The sequence below is a fragment of the Dipodomys spectabilis genome, unplaced genomic scaffold, assembly GCF_019054845.1.
Source record: "Dipodomys spectabilis isolate Male_0828 unplaced genomic scaffold, ASM1905484v1 ptg000003l, whole genome shotgun sequence".
Classification (NCBI taxonomy): domain Eukaryota; kingdom Metazoa; phylum Chordata; class Mammalia; order Rodentia; family Heteromyidae; genus Dipodomys; species Dipodomys spectabilis.
Window position 1 is genome coordinate 6,023,075 of NW_024870680.1, and position 16,998 is coordinate 6,040,072.

Consider the following 16,998-nt stretch of genomic DNA (forward strand, 5'->3'; position numbering starts at 1 on the left):
ACATCTGTGTCATTCTATGACCTCTATTTCAATGGCCTCCATTCCTTGTAGATCTGTATCAGTTCCTGTTTGCCCCTCCCAGGGTATTAAATGGATGTTTGATCATATCTATGAATTCACCTGACTTCACTTTTCTTTTCTTTTTCTCTCTCTTAAAGCACTCATTCTCGGAAGAAAGATTTTTTTATATTACTATTTGCAGTTCTTTTTCCTTTCTTTCTTTTTCTTGTTTTTTTTTTCTCTTTTGTTCCTGTTTTTGATGTCTGTACCCTTTGTCTGGTATATAAGTTTATCTGATTTGGGGAGGAGAAGGGGAAGTACAGAAATAGTGGGATAAAGGGTGAACCAATTCAGCAGTGAAACCCACTAGACATTTTGAAATGAACCATACAACTTGGGGGGAGAGAGGTCAGGAGAGGAAAACCAGGGAGAGAATGGGGAAGGGATGAAACTGTTCAAAAGGAAATGTACTCATTATTTGAATTATATAAATATAATCCCTCTATAATTACCTTTATAATAAAATTTTAAAAATCTAAAAACGTAACAAAGCACTTATTCTTCACACCACCTGGAATAGCATAGACCTTATTGTATGTGTATGTCTCCCATCCTCTCCAATGCACTTATCAAAATACTTGATAGTCCTTTGGAGAGTGAAGAATTTCCAAAAAAGTGATTCAACCAAACCTTCATTAAATCTCCATCTTCTAACAGCTGTCTGAGTATAGCCACAACCCTAAGTTTCCAAACCTACATCTCCAAAACATGTGAGCTAATTATGTCAATTGTTGAGTTATATTCACAGTTACTGAACATTTGGCATTGTGCTGCGAATGCTAGCACAGCTGTAAATGTATAGACATTATTAATTACATATCAATTTATTCACAAATAGAACACTGAGAGATCTTTTACAGGGTAAGAAACTTAAAACGTAAGCTATTAGTGGAACAGGAAGATATTCACTAAAAGATGACAAAAATTAAGAGTCTTGAATCCAGACCTGTAAGTTATTCATGTCTTCTATGCAATGAATCCAGTTGTGATGAAAAATGATCGTATTTAGGAAACATTGGGAAATAAAACAGAAGATGATAGGTGATGTGACAGTAATCCAGCGCTTTGGTAGGTTTGATAGCTCATTTTATATTCTAGTATTTTATCTTACTTTAGACATGAATAATGCCTAAGGTTGATGTAAATATAAACGTTTTGCAGCTAGAAAGAATGCTTGCATTTGACTCATTACAATCTTGAAAGGAAAGAAAAAAACAAATGGTCAGTCTTTGGATACTGCTACTTACATCTTATGGTGACTTTTCATGCATTAGCATAATTAATTCTCATGGTGGCATTATGAGATAACTACTAGCCTCCTTGACCATCTCACTCTGATAAAAACTGATACTTGGAGAAAATTACTTCAAGGTCATCATTTGAAGGTCACACAGCTTTTAAATGATAGAACCAAGATTTCTATCAACCTTTGTACTATACAGTGGTTGCAATATACAAATAAAAATTTATTTATATGACGTCTGAGGAAACAGACCCTTCAAGATTGAGTGGTGAATCTTAAAAGTCCACTTACTATTTATCATGTAAAATACAGTACACTTTAAGCAGTCACTAACAATGTTCAAATATATAGCAATTTTGTGAAACGTAAACTAGAGTGAGAGTACAAGATTAAAGCCAAACACACATTATAAGCTTTGACAAGTGGACATGCAAGATACAATAGATCATTGCAATGATTAAGGAATTTCATCTAAAAAGATTTTTACTCACAGTAAAGTAGATTTTATGGCAAAGCAAAGGTAACTTACTTCAATAGTTGTATAGTTCTTAACATTTGTCACACATAGTACCACAAAGAAGCCTCTATTATTCAGTGGTAGTTTTAAACATCTCTTTTAACTTACCTGAAATAACATGATAACTCTCAAAGTATTGCTTAACCACATTCCCAGACATTTTTTTCAGGACATATTGCTCACTATATAACTATAAAGGGTGTATTCACTATGGCTTGGATTTATGAAGTGGTAGAGTGCCTGTCTAGCATGCATGAAATTCTGGGTTCAATTCCTCAGTACCACATAAACAGAAAATGCTGTAGCTCAAATGGTAGAGTGCTAGCATTGAGTTAAAAGCTCAGGGACAGTGCCCAGGCCCTGAGCTCAAGCCCCAGGATTGGCAAAGGAAAGAAAGGAAGGAAAGGAAGGAAGGAAGGAAGGAAGGAAGGAAGGAAAGAAGGAGGGAAGGAGGGAAGGAGGGAGGGAGGGAGGGAGGGAGGGAAAGAAAGAAAGAAAGAAAGAAAGAAAGAAAGAAAGAAAGAAAGAAAGAAAGAAAGAAAGAAAGAAAGAAAGAAAGAAAGAAAGAAAGAAAGAAAGAGAAGAGAAGAGAAGAGAAGAGAAAAGAAGTCCTTGTGTAACTATTTCAACTACATCAACCTCATTCTGTCCTAGGATCCAAGTTGAATCTAGATTTTCCAATTATTTCTTCTACTAAGAGCCTTGTAAGGGTAATCCAATGAGGTAGTGAAGTCAGACATCTGCTGACAAAAGACTTAATTTGAATTGTAATATGCTTATAAGTGAATTTAGGGATTTAGGGATAGCCATTGAGATGCACAACAGACTACAAATGCCTATTGATGCTCTGTTTTGCTTTTCAAAGTGGTTTATAAAAAAGATATGACAAACAGGGACTGTGGCAGAAGCAGAGAAAAACTGATATTGGAGTGGAATGTGCTTGTTGAATCATGAGCAGAGAGAAAAATGAGAGAAAGATTATCCCCAAAGTGGGTTTTAATGAGTGATCTGTGACTATAGTAATAGGCAAAATACGAAAAGGGAAAAATTGTACTTTATTATCATACAATATTTCCCAACCACACCAAATGCATGTATGTATATATGTACACACACATGCACACATACACACACACAGCAAACAACAAGCATTATTTTTTTTTAAAAATGAAGAGATACTAAACCAATTCTCTAACTGCTCCTTAAAACTTTTGAAGGTTCACATTCCATTGGCACTAATACAAGGATCAAACACCTTAATACCTCTGGCACTTCATGAGCTTTTCTTCGCCTTCAATTCCTCCTAATCCCACTCATCCCATTGCCATAATGATTTGGTTGTTGTACCTTTCTACAACCCCTCCCCCACCCCTACCTTCCTCTGCCTAGCATTCCTTACTGCATCCATTCTTCTGGCCAGTGATCAGGTGTAACTTAGCTGTCAGCTTGTCAGACCATATTTTTGCTACTGTATCAAAACAACTGAGATAATTAACTTTTAAGTGAAAAGATTTATTTTTTTATTGTGAAAATACTGTATAGAGAGGTTACAATTACATGGGCAAGATAATGAGTACATTTCTTATCAAGCATTGTAGCCTCCTCCTTTGTTTACCCTTCCCATCCCTTCCCATCCTCCCCGCCCCCCACCCACCAAAGTTGTAAAGTTGGTTTTTAACATAACGACTTGTACATCTCATTGTTGCAATGGGTCCACCTGTATCCCTATTTAAATGATTTGTTTTTCCCCTTCCCCTCCACAAATTATACCGACAGTTTTGGATATTTCAGTTCATAAAAGCTTTTTGCTTTGGACATCTAATAGAGGTGTCAAATAGAATAGGAGGAAATATGACAGAGCAAAGCTAGTCAACTCATAGCCAAGACCAAGACCCCACAATCCAAAGCATATATTCCATGTATTTGACAGTCATTTCACCCTGATTTGCGCTCTTTTAGGACAGTTACTATGTCTTCTTCATATTTACATTTCCCTGTGTCACTGTTATGAGTTGAATTACATGAGGTACACAATGATGTTGAAGTCTTTACAGGGCATCAGTGGTTCAGGCTTGTAATTCTAGCTACTCAGTAGTCTGAATTGGATGCTTTTTATGAATAAATGAATGAAGTATTTCACCTCCGCAGCTTTTTCTGCACATATTAATATTAAAATAAGCTCATGGGTAAAATAATCAGTGAAACTTAATTCAGTAATTAATTTTACAAATTAGTTTTAGAGCATCTACGTTGTTCCTTATCGTCCTGGAGTGCATAGTTTAACGTGTTCTACCAACATGGTGACTGTCCCGTGAGGAGGAAGGAAAGAGTCCTCAGACAGATTTCCTAGTTAGGGCTTATGTACCATAGAAGTTGTTTATAACAGAAACCTGTTCTGGTTAGTTGATGTCCCTGTCATATCAGCTATTAAATGTTCTAAATAACAACTCTTTCTATAAAGAACTATATTCTAATTCAATGTAAAAAATGATATATCATTACAAATGAGTGGGAATGGGAATATAGTTCAATGGTAGAGTACTTTGGTAGCAAGTGCAAGGATCTGGATTCAATTCTTAGCACACCTTCATGCACGCACACACACACACACACACACACACATACACACACACATACACACACACACACACACACACACAGAGGTAAGTGCCAGTGATTCACAACTATAATCCTAGCTACTCAGCAGGATGATCTGAAGATCACAGTTTGAACCCAACCAGACAAATCCAAGAGACTCTTTTCTCCAGTTAACCAACAGGAAAACTGTATAATTGGAGATATGGCCCAAGTTGGTTAATTCAAGTGCCACACTTGAATCAAAAAGCCAAGTAAGAGCATGAGACCCTGAATTCCAGCTTTATTTTTTTTTTTAAAGCACTCGAAAAAAATAAAAAATAAAAAATCACTCAAAAGTAAGAGACATAAAGCATTATGTATAGTCTGGGGGGGAGGGTGTTTTAATTTGAAGAATAATATTAGGGAGGACTTTGCAAGGAGTATGTTACTAGAAAAATCTTTGTAGATGGAAATGTGTCAAGACCCACCTAGCTACCTTCCAGGTGTTTCAGCCTGCTTTCCTGGACAACTATGGAAGCTGGGAAATCTTCATTATGTTTCAGTATATAAAGGGACTTTAAATCTTTTAAATAATCAATGTTACTCTTATGACTGTGTGATCTACAATCTGGATGCCACTAAGACTGAGCAGTATTCTGGCTTGATTTAAATGACTTTATTTGCCATTGATTTTTTTACTCAGGTTATTTGTGTGTGTGTGTGCACACGCTGGTCCTGGGCGTTGGACTCAGGGCCTGGCCCCTGACCTTAAGCTTTTATGCTTAAGGCTAGTGCTCCACCACCTGAGCCACAGTTCCACTTCTGGTTTTATTTGGTGCTTACTTGGAATTGGAGTGGAGTTGACCTTTTTTAATGTTTAGTTGTATAAAAGAGTTGCTATTTAACAAAGCAGTTTGTAAATAAAATATATCTTGATCAATGTCACTCCTTTCAACATTTTCACCTATCCCTCCCTTACCTACCTCTTCTCCCACCTCTTTTCTCACTCTTAGTTTTGTAAGGTACACATGGGATTCTTGACTGCATTTGCCCCTCCTCTCCTCTTCATTCATCTTACCCTTATCCCATCACTTTTGATAATCTCCTTCCTGGTCTATTTTCTGAACTTTGACTTCGCCTTTCTAAGAAATTAAACTATTTGAGTTCTCCCTTGAATCTACCATAGTTCAATTAATACATGTGTATGCATTTGCTTACCACAAATATATTTCCTTCCCGGGTTGGCTTTGAACTGTGATCCTCAGATCCCAGCCTCTAGAGAAGCTAAGTTTACAGGCTTCAGCCACCAGCACCTGGCTTACTTGTTAGTTTTTTTTTAATTATTGATATTCACTTTATTGTTATAGTAAAGGTGATGTACAAGGGATTACAATTACATCAGTCAGGTAAAGAGTATATTTCTCTTTATACAATGTCTTCTGTTCCCTCATTCTCTCTCAGTCCCTCCCTCCCATCTCCACCCAGGAGTTATATAGTTCACTTTCATCAATGTTCAGTGAGCTCCACTGCTGTACTTTTCAACCTTTTTCCCTCAAGTTCTATACCCTTCCCCAAACCTCCCAAAGACACATGTGAATGCAGTACACATAAAGAAAAAAAGAAAGAATCATGAAAAAATAAGAGAGATCTCTTGTTTCCATATCTTAGAGTTCATTTAAATATTATTTTATGTAAAAATAAAGAGGCACATAGACATTGTTTCTTTGTGTTTCTCTCCTAAGAGCATCCTCTTTCAATCTCACTGAGTGTGGATATCTAGGTAATGTTTTAATTTGGGAAGGTTGGAGTGAATTTCATTTAGAATGTAATGAATTAGACTATCCATCAGTAAGAGATTAACTGTGTTTGCATATGAAAAATGTTCAAAATTAAATATATTGATTTTGTTCCCTTTGAGAAAAGGAAATAAAGTACACATACCTTTATTATCATGTCCTGCTTGACATATGCAGTATAATATTATTGAATGATTATTGCACACCAAAACTGAGCCCATTGTGGTCTATTTATCTAAGATTATATATTTTGGCTAAAAAGAGATCAGTGTATATAAAAGGTTAATTCATAGGGTGATTCAATCTTACTGTTTATATATTCAGTGCTGTTGAAATTGTTGGAGAAAAAATTCTAAAGAAATGCCAACATCAATTTATAGGTTTCACATCCAAACTAGACAACCACAAAGGATTTTTATTATAGTAAAATTTATATATTTTCTGATCAGATAGGTCTTTTATTCAACTTAACACTATTTCAAAAGTTCTGTACTTTTTCAAATTTCTGACCTCACTACTTTCTTGGATATAAGCAATCCTTTCTTAATTATAAAAGCAGAGTAAACATGAAAATTTCTTCCCTGTCCAATCACTGAACCTAGTATTCACCTTAACTCTCTTCTCTGTTGCTTTCTAATTCCTTGAAGAATTTGGCCTTATAGGTCTCTTCATGCATTCATTTATCTCACACTATTTACTGGTACATTATCTAGGACTAAAGACACTTTAGCAAATATAGCAGATGAGCTTCCTTTCTTCTTGGAGCCTCTGCTCTGCATGAAATGACTTATTCCTGTTACCTGAATTATTTTCCACTTCTGAAATAAGCCATGTTATCTCTCAACTCTGGGACCTTGAGTCTGTGTTTCTCTTGCAAGAATAGTTTTTTTTTTCCTATTCCCTTCTTGTCCTGGCTCATTTTCATCACCAGGTATCAAACTGGATTTCATCACTTGCAGGAAACTTATGACACCACCCCAATTGCACATTCCTTAGACACTGTTCCTATTCTTCCTATACTTATCCTTAGTCTCCACCAGAAAATAACCTACCTGAGAACCACCACCATAGGTATCTAACTCAATGATGTTACCACATAATTCAGAGTGATACTTGGAATATCATCAGTGTTTCTCGGATTTGTTAAATGAATGCAGAAAATGCTGATAGAGAACACTACTTCTACCTAAGTGCAACTTAGAAGCAAGCTTGCAAATGTTAGGCTGAATACTAATTAGAGGATATTGTAAAAACAAAAAGTGGTAAAGGCATTTAATATACAAGAAACTAACACAGCAACAACAAAAGCCATCCTGGAAAAAATAACTTGGTTGTAGAGAAATAGAAATAAAGGCAATATGTATAATTCCTGTAAAAATGAGCAGTAATAGACCATTTCAAGCAAAAAAAAACCCAGAGTAATAAATGTAGAATTTTAGGGGAAAATAACCAAGAAAATATTCACAGAATTGACTGGAGAAATACACATAGAAAGACTGAATCAGAATAAGACTGAATCAGTCACAAGACTCCAACAAGTTAGGTATCATTAGGTAAGTTCCATCTGTAATGCCAAATACAAATCAAAGATCACTTTTGCTATTTTTAAGCAGTCTTCTTTCTAAAGGCAAAGAAATATCAAATAGTTTTTTGTTAGGGTAGACCAGACCCACAAGGGAATTTTTGCTGCTGTTCCTGCTTTTGAACTGATGTCTGTGCACATTCAGATGCTAAGCTGCGTGTGTGCATAGATATTTGCTAAGACAGGGCCAGCCAGAAGTTTAGGGTAGAACCTGTGCTTCATTCAATAAACACATAGACAGAGAATGTGCAGAATGCCACTTGTTCTTCCCATTAAGCAATAAACATCTTCCCTGGCAGATCCTAAATAAACTCTGACAGAACCAATTTGCCTGATAATATTGAATTATTTGAAAAAGCCCCAGAGTGCTCCCCCCTGCAAAAGAAAAAAGAAAAGAAAAAAGGAAAAAATGAACTTGAAGCAAGTTATTGAATGGTTATAAGACATCAAGGGACTCCATTCTTCACACCTCCCCGCCCCCCTGCTCCCGAATGTCATATGACATTTTTAAGCATTTCGGTTTTTATTCTGAGTTCCAAGCACAGTATCTATCTACACTGCCAAGATTTCTGCTTCAGCTCCTGCCTCTCAGTCACACCTCCCTCTCAGTGGAGGAGGGTGACACGAGGGAAGGATGAACCGTGATCTACTCATTGACTTCTCTTTATAGAACAAGAGAAAGATTCTGTGTGTGGGGTGGGGGGAAGGACAATTAAAGGCTTTAACAAAGGTTAGGCATTCTCAAACCAAAGCTTGCATCTCCTGTATTAATATGAACAAGTATGATTAGGGATATACCCGAAAGATGAAATGGCCAAATGCTGGTTTACACAACAGATGTAATCCCAAAATTCTACATGCACTTCCCATACTTGCCAAACACATCAATTTTAATTAGGTTTTAAAAAGTGACATGTATTAGCCTTTTGCCACAGTCCTGAATTATCTACTGACTTGTCACTTTATTTTTTTTTCTTTCAGCTTTCTACATATGCAATGCACACATAGGAATCATCTGTCTTATTCAATAACCATATTAAGAATATGTAATAGAGCTGGGCACTAGTGACTTATGACCATAATCCTAGCTACTTGGTATGTAGACTGAGGTATGAAGATTGCAGTTATAAGCCAGCCCAGAAAGGAAAGTTCATGAGACTCTTATATGCAACTAGCCAGCAAAAAACCAGAAATGAAGTTGAGAAGCTATGGGTCAAGTAGTAAACCACTAGCCTTAAACAAAAAAGCTCAAGAACAATGCCTAGGCCCTGTCTTAAAGCCCCAGGACAAGCAGGTGCATGTGGACACACACACACACATGCACACACACAAATGTAAGAGGTAGTCATTGGTGAGACCTATCAACTTCTTACTATAGCATATAGCATATAGATACACTTATTCTTTTACCACAGCTAAGGAAACTGAAGTGGAAATCTCACCAGTTGGTTGCTGGAAGCATCAAAAGTGGCACTGGTTGTGCTGAAGCTTGTCTGCTCTGCAGTTGGCACACCGACACTCTGTGCAGACTGAGGGTGGAGAACTACGGAAGTTCTCCAAAAGCAGTCCCGTGCCTCATAAACTCCTAGGTCCAAATGAGAGCACCCCATTTCGTGCCTCTCATTCATTTCGTGCCCACCAACTTGATCATTAGGGTGAGGATTTTTCAAAGACCTGTGCCTTTCCACCCCCTTGTCTAATCATTTGTTCATTCTTTCATAAAACACATATTAGGAGGCAAATGGGTGTCTGTCCCTTCCCAGGGTGTAAAATGGAGTAAAATCTCTCACATTCTGGAGACATGACATAGTACCAGCTCAGCTGCTTGGAGGATCCCTTGAGCCCAAGGTTCCAAAAATCAGCTTAGGCAACAAAGTGAGATTTTTTTTTTGTCTAAAAGAAAAATGAAAGACAAAAAAAAGGATGACTTCTAGAGTATGTTTTATGGTAGAGAAATTGAAAAGTAGAGCAAGAAAAGGGAGTGAGGGATTGGATCTGAAAAAAATACACTGTGTGGGGTGGGAGCAGGGAGGGTTGGGGAGAATCAGGCTCTGGCTCCTAGAGAAATTGAGATTTGAGCAATGCCCTTAATGAAAAGTATTTCAGCCAGCAGGAGCCAAGCAAAGGCCCTACAGCAGGAGCATGCCTAGAGTGTTCTGGAAATTTTAAGGCTGAAATTGTGTCTAGAATAGAATGAAGAAAAAAAGATTAGCTAGTAAGAGGAGGTAGAGGACAGGACATTGGTTTTGGAACACCTAGGTCCTTCGATGTAGACCGGCTTGCTATTGCATTAACAAAGTGTCGACAAGGAAGTCTCAGTATATCTTGATTTGATCATACTGCTCTATGGTGGTAGGGAAAATTTGCCTTGTAGAGTAGTCCTCCAAAACTCAGTAGCATTGTCTGCTTTAAAATACTGCTTCCGCCAGGTTCATGTTCATTGAAGCCCACTCAGGAATCATTGTTTCTATACTGTTTCTACATAACACTATGGAAAGCTCCATTATTAAATTTACCTTGACCACATTGATAGATACTGCCAATATAATATTAATAGAATTTGCTCAACAAATATTAACTTAATAAAGGAATATACGAATAAGTCAATGATGAATGAGGAAAGATTGGATATTATACCAGAGATGGATACTTGCACCTGTAAATAAACTTGTGTTCTGAATGATATAACCTATACATTTACTTACTATGTTGAATTGCATATGGTTTGCTAGGTAATGAGTACATTTCTTATCCAGCATTGTTGCCCCTTCCTTTGTTTTCCCCCTATGATCATGTGTTTTTAATGGATGTATATTACCATCAAAGTGAGAGAAAATATTAGCTCTTCTTTTTCAAAGACATTCTCTGAAATTGCCTGGCTTCACCTTCAACAGTCAATAGTTGAAAAGAAGTACATAAACCTAATCTCAAAATAAAGTGTTACTTTTTGGTTGATATATTTATGCCTGTGGTATCCATAGTGATTTTGTTGTCTTGGTGCAATCTTCAACTTCAAATGTCAACTACGTACTTATTCTCTTTGTTGGACTTAATCTTCTTTATGGTGGCAATTTGTTTCCACAGCTCTCCTGTAACTAAGATTGCCTGTGGCATTTATTGCTGGCCTAGTAGATATAAATTAGAATTGCTGGGTTTGTGTTTAACCTTTTCTTTACAGAGTTTGGAATGACTTCTGTAGTGTTAAAATGCAATAGATTGATTCTAGGATGTGGCTATGCAACTTTTGCTAAAGTACTTTTTAGTCTTCTCTATATGTATCCAATAAAGTAGTTTGTAAGACATGAGGTAGCTCAGAGGAAGAGCCACTGGGGTAACATATGTTTATGTTCTGGTCATCTTTTGCTTAGTAAATGAAAAAATAATTTAAATCCTACACAAGCAAATACATTCATGCTCCCATGAGATGGCAAAGCATCAATAAAGAATAATTACCCTCTTCAGAAGAAAATTAGATAACATTTATTTTAATTATCCTATCAGTTTAAATCCATTTCCAGTTATTTTTAACAATTAGTATAGTTAATTTAACAAATTTATTGCACTGCTAATATAGTTCCAAAAGTGGTACTTTGTAATTTTTGTGTTATCATTTTTCCATTAATCATTTATGCTCTCTGAAGACCATATAAGCCTATACAATATTAATTCAACTAAAGTATAATGAAAAAGAGTTCATGTTTGTTGAAATGTTATTCATTATTAGGTATCAAATTTTTGTGACAACTTTAAAAGTTGATGAGATGTGCTGTAGACTGTTTCAACATTTAGAATGATTTGGTATTTTTCCATTCTTTATATTAAAAACGTTAAAAAAAATTGCTAAATGTTAAAAAAAATAATGTTACCTATCTCTTCTTTAAATTGGATGCATAGTTGGTTCTGTTGTATTGCTTTGTGTGTCTATGGATATGTTCATGTGTGTTTGTGTGTGTGTGTGTGTGTGTGTGTGTGTGTGTGTGTGTACGTGTGCACACACCAGTATTTGAGCTTGAATTCAAGGCTTTTTCACCCATGGCTCGTGCTCTACCCCTTGAGCCATACATCCAGTTCTGCTTTTTGCTGGTTAAGTCTCACAGTCTTTTCTAGCTGAGGAGACTTAAACCATGATCCTCAGATCTTAGCCTCCTGATTATAGCCATGAGCTCCCTGTGCCCAGCTGATTCTTGCTTTTGCCACCAGTCTTACCATCAGTTAATAACAATAAGTGCTTGAAACATGGCAAGGTGACCAGAGAAGAAAACATTAAAGACAAATATCTGGCTTCTTTTCCTTATCTTTCTCTGAAATTATGACATAAATATCCAATATATCCTCATGGCTCTTGTCTCAGAATTTTTGTGATTTCCTAACTACGGTATTTTTCATCTTGCAGTGTCAAGTATCCAGGTCTGTGTTCAAGTGATTGAGAAATTTCTGCTAGCTATGCTAGAATAATAGCAACCATAGACTCAGCAAGAGCAGTACTGTGCCTGTGATTTTTGGACTCCCCTAGGATCCCTTTGTACTCTTACCCTGATCCCTGTTATGGCCATTCATCCATCATAAACCAATTGGTTGAAGAAGAGCAATAGCCAGGTGCATGATCTTGAAATAAAATGAAACTAAAATTCACACAGGTTTGGCCAAAAAAAAGAAAAATTGTCTTATTAACAAACAACAAGCCTTCAAATACTGGAAAAACAAAATAGACTGAAATAGAATCATTAATGTCATCTATTACTATTATAAAATATTTAGTGATCCTTTACTTTGCATAAACTGTTGAAATGTGTCTCATTTCATTCATTGACCATTTTCTGTTCCTTTCCCACAGGCTTAGGCTTCAGTATTGCAGGAGGCGTGGGGAACCAGCACATTCCTGGCGACAATAGTATTTATGTAACAAAAATTATAGATGGTGGAGCTGCACAAAAGGATGGGAGGTTACAAGTAGGAGACAGACTTCTGATGGTGAGTTTTTCTCCAGTACACACGCAACTCTCTGTGTATGTGTGTGTGGATAGAGTTCTTATTTTCTACTATGTGGCCATCTTAATCGGCCCCCACTGCTACCACAAAATACCATATACTGGGTAGCTTACACAACTGAAGTTCATTTTTTCACCATTCTGAAGGCTAAGAAGGCAAAGGTTGCAATCTATTATATTTATGATGATGAGTCTCCTGGTTTAAGAAAGACCATCTTCTGGCCTTTCCAGTGTACTTGTGTTGACAGAGCAGGATCTCTCTCTTTCTGTTCCTGTAAGTCCAGTGGTCCCATAGGAGTGGAGTGTCACCTGTAACATTTAACTTCCAATGTCTCCTAAAGAGCCTGTTCCAAATATCATCACACTGAGGATAGGGGGAGGGGCTGATATGGCATTCAAAGGGGCACATCCATCCATAGAAGTCACCATATGTGGAAATAGGAAGAGACAAAAGATTTCAAGGGAAGAGATCTCAAAAAAATGTCTGGATTTGTTGATATTTTCAAAATGGAAATCTATACTATCACCAGGTTTCCTAGATGCACATCACATGGAAATGAGAGATTATCCTTCTAATCAAAACCATCTCCTCTCAGTGAGAGCAACTACTATTTCTAGACTGCTGTAGTTTAACATGGCAAAAGGAACATTCTAGGATTTATTGATTATGTGTATCCATGGTCAGTCTACATAGACACAGACCCTGACTTCCTAAATTCTGTGCAAAGAGATCCCTTTTTTCTACTCTTTCCTCAGACAGGGTCAAAGCTGTTCACTGGCTTCCATGGACTTCAGGGGCTTGGGCAATGGCTGATATGAACACCCAGGCCTTCTGACTAAGTCATGGATAAACTAAAGTAAAATTAAAGCAATCGAAAATATGAAAATATTTTGAAACTACATTGATAAAATTACTTTATTTCCATGATTTATGATATGCTGAATTTACAGAGTAATAATCATATGTAGAAAATTCACAAGAGATAGATCAATAAACAGAGCTATATTTGTATCATTAAGGAATAATTATGCCATTGGAAGAAGTATTTGGGAGGATTGAGCTATACAGAAAAGCAATTTCTGGGATATTTTCAAGTTTCAGAAGTTGAACCCCAGAGGTTTATATTTATTATGTCTAGCTATGATATTTCTCTAAATTCTAGAAAGCTTGTCTGTAATACTAGTAGTCTAATTTCATAATTATTAATGATCTTGGTATTATCTAAAGACTTATAATCTTGATAACTAAAATTTATTTAGTATTTACTCTGTCCCACATACAGTTTGAAATGCTTTTTGTAATATAACATGTATTTCCTACAATAGCGTATTTCATACAAGAAAAATGAAATAGAGACTTGCTAACTTGCTCATGGTTGCTGGGTTAATAAATAGAAAGAATTGGATTTCCAATCAAGGCTATTGGCTTCCATCCATTCTTGATTTTTTTTTTTAATGCCAGTACTGGGTGCTGGCCCTTGGTGGTTTTGCTCAAGGCTAGCTCTCTACGACTTGGGCCACAACTCCATTTCTGGCTTTTTAGTGGTTGATTGGAAACAAGAATCTCAGGGACTTTTCTGCCGTGGTTATCTTTGAACCTTGATCTCCAGATTGCAACCACCTCGGTAGATAGGATTACAGACATGAGCCACTGACACTTGGCTTGCTTGTTTTCTTGAATTAACCAGTTCTTTCTTTTGTTCACTATTCAGTTACTTATCAATTACATTAACTAGTATGCAAATATCTACCAGTTATATCTCAGATGATAGTGATTATTCAGAAAGAAATTCTGCCATGAAACAATTCTGGTAAAAAAAATAGCAATAATGACCAGTTAACATGAAAAAATAAAGTTGAAACTTAGATTTCTTTATCACTTGAAGTCATTGCCATTTCTTATAATGGGGAAATTCTGAAATTTTGTTTTGTTCTCTTGATGTAAAATTCAGTTCTTATGGTATTATATGAAAAATTGCTATTGGGGTGGGAGACCTGAATAACTTCTTTCAAAAATATAAACTTTGTTGCCTGAAATGTTGAGTGAGGAATGAAATAAACTGTGGTAACCATCTACATTGTGCCACATTGAAAAATGAGGAAGAAAATTTTATTTTCAAGTAATAATTGCATTGTATAGCAATTGGTGCCACCTTGCACACATTCTTCTGTAAGTGGTTGTAGACAACAGATCTGGCTTTTTTTTTTCAGCTGCTGCTATTATTAAATCATGCTAAATGTTTGTGCTGATTTCTTGAAGTTGTTTAAATTGTTGTTTTATTTTCAAATTCTTTATTTAAAAAAATCCATACAAATAGTTCTTCCAAAGACTTTTTCAGGCACCATGCTACTTTTCCATTATAATTTGCTTCATATTCATTCTAGATGTAATTATTTCAAAAATAGATGTGACATAACTCTTAACTGTTGTGAGTTTTAAGGCATAGGTTTTTTTAAGAACCTTTCAAAATAATAGTTCTCTTCTTGCTTATATAAGAAAAACATAATTAGTATTTCCAAGGCAACTAGCAAGCTGAATCTGGAAATGAAAGAAAATATTCACTTTGTGATATTCTGAAAGAAAAATGTTCTTGACAGTGAATAAAACTACAGACAGAAATCAGTGAAGCTACCCAAATGGACCAATTATCTTGCTTCAACCCAAAAATATTTGTTTGTGCTCCCTGGCCAGTTTTAACACCCCCTTTTCTCTTTACTACCCTATATTCATAACTTCTCTTTCTTCCTCCTCCAAAGGAAGTACCAAAATGATTTAGTCTGTGATTTACCAGCTGTACTACATTGGGAATATTCTTCCCTAAATATGCTATTCTTTCTCAAGCAATTTGCAACACTTCCTTCTCTCACTTCTTAGAAAAAAAATTTCCCCAGGATATCATTCACCCTGAGTTCTATAAGTACACTGGACTAAAAAGAGATTGCATTTATTTCCTTAGGTTTTTGTGCCTGGTACCCATAATTCAGGAAGTCTCCTAACATTTCCCCTGCAGGAAGCTTTTTTGGAGCTTTAGGAAGACACTTTTAGTTTCTCAAATAAAATACCAATCATGTGAGGTATTACCTGATATTAGGTATGTTTTTTTTTCAAAGAATTTTCATTTATCTGTATTTGTTTTTCTTATGGTGCTGGAGATCAAACCCAAAGCCTCATACATGTGAGGCAAGCACTTTACTATTGAGCTACATTCCAAGCCTTTAAGAACTCCTTATATCTTAAAATTGAAAAGTTTCTGTCTTACATGTTATCTTATTTCAATCCGCGTTTTTAGACCAATTTCTAGAAGTCTTAAGTTAGGTTCAGCCACTCATCCCCCACTCCTCCCATATGCCAAATAAAGGGATATGGCAGTCCTGTGATACATAAAGAGAGTACTTCAGTATTTCAAGGGTACCGACATTGACTTCAGATTAAATACAGAGAATTGGAGAAAAGGAATGAGAAAGGTATAGAGTTCGAATAACCTCAAGTTCAAAGGTATGGCCTGGTTGACTAGAGCTCAATCTTTGTACTAAGGAAGAGTTCTGGAGAAGGTATAATCACTTTATTACTAGAACAGAACTGAATAAGGTGGTCTGTTTTTGACTGCTTGTTGCAAGATAAGAAGAAGGAATTGCCTGTTTTGAGAGAGTTTGCTTCCATTCAAGATGCTTCTCACTCAGTCTTCCCTTTTCTCCTACAAAGGGATAATTGTAAAGAGACTGCAAAAGAGAATACCTCAGGTGAAAGCGCACCAATACAAAGTTAAGAACTTTTAGTTAATTTGTAAGACCCAGCAAAACCATCAGTTAAATTGCCACTTACATTTATATGGTGCATCAGAATCCTGCCAAAAAGCTACCATGTGAAGTAGTCCCTTGCTTCTGACAGGACTCCTCTAACAATAGAGAACTTAATACGTCCCCCAATGTTAACCATATGACCAGCAGGGCTATTTTTCCCTTAAAATGATGTTAGAGAGCCAAGTGCTTGTGGCTTATAACTATAATCCTAGCTACTTAGGAGGCTAAGATCTGAGAATTGCCATTCAAAGCCATCCCAGACAGGAAAGTCAATGAGATTCTTATCACCAATAAATTACCACAGAAAGATGGAAGTGGGGCTGTAGTTAAAGTGGTAGAGTGCTAGCCTTGGGCATAAAAGCTCATGGACATCATCCAGGCCCTGAGTTCAAGCCCCAGCACCTGAACAGCAAGAACAAAATAATGTTAGAACG

At 36.3% G+C, this 16,998-nt stretch overlaps 1 protein-coding gene across 11 annotated transcripts in view; it reads left to right on the plus strand.

Annotated features, from left to right (window-relative positions):
* Positions 1 to 16,998, plus strand: part of Dlg2 (discs large MAGUK scaffold protein 2) — a 2,085,086-nt gene that overhangs the window by 1,550,354 nt on the left and 517,734 nt on the right. For all 11 annotated transcript variants that reach the window (XM_042686455.1, XM_042686483.1, XM_042686517.1 and 8 more), the window contains one exon: positions 12,610 to 12,746. In XM_042686455.1, the coding sequence (XP_042542389.1) occupies positions 12,610 to 12,746 (137 nt within the window). The remainder of the gene's footprint in view (positions 1 to 12,609; positions 12,747 to 16,998) is intronic.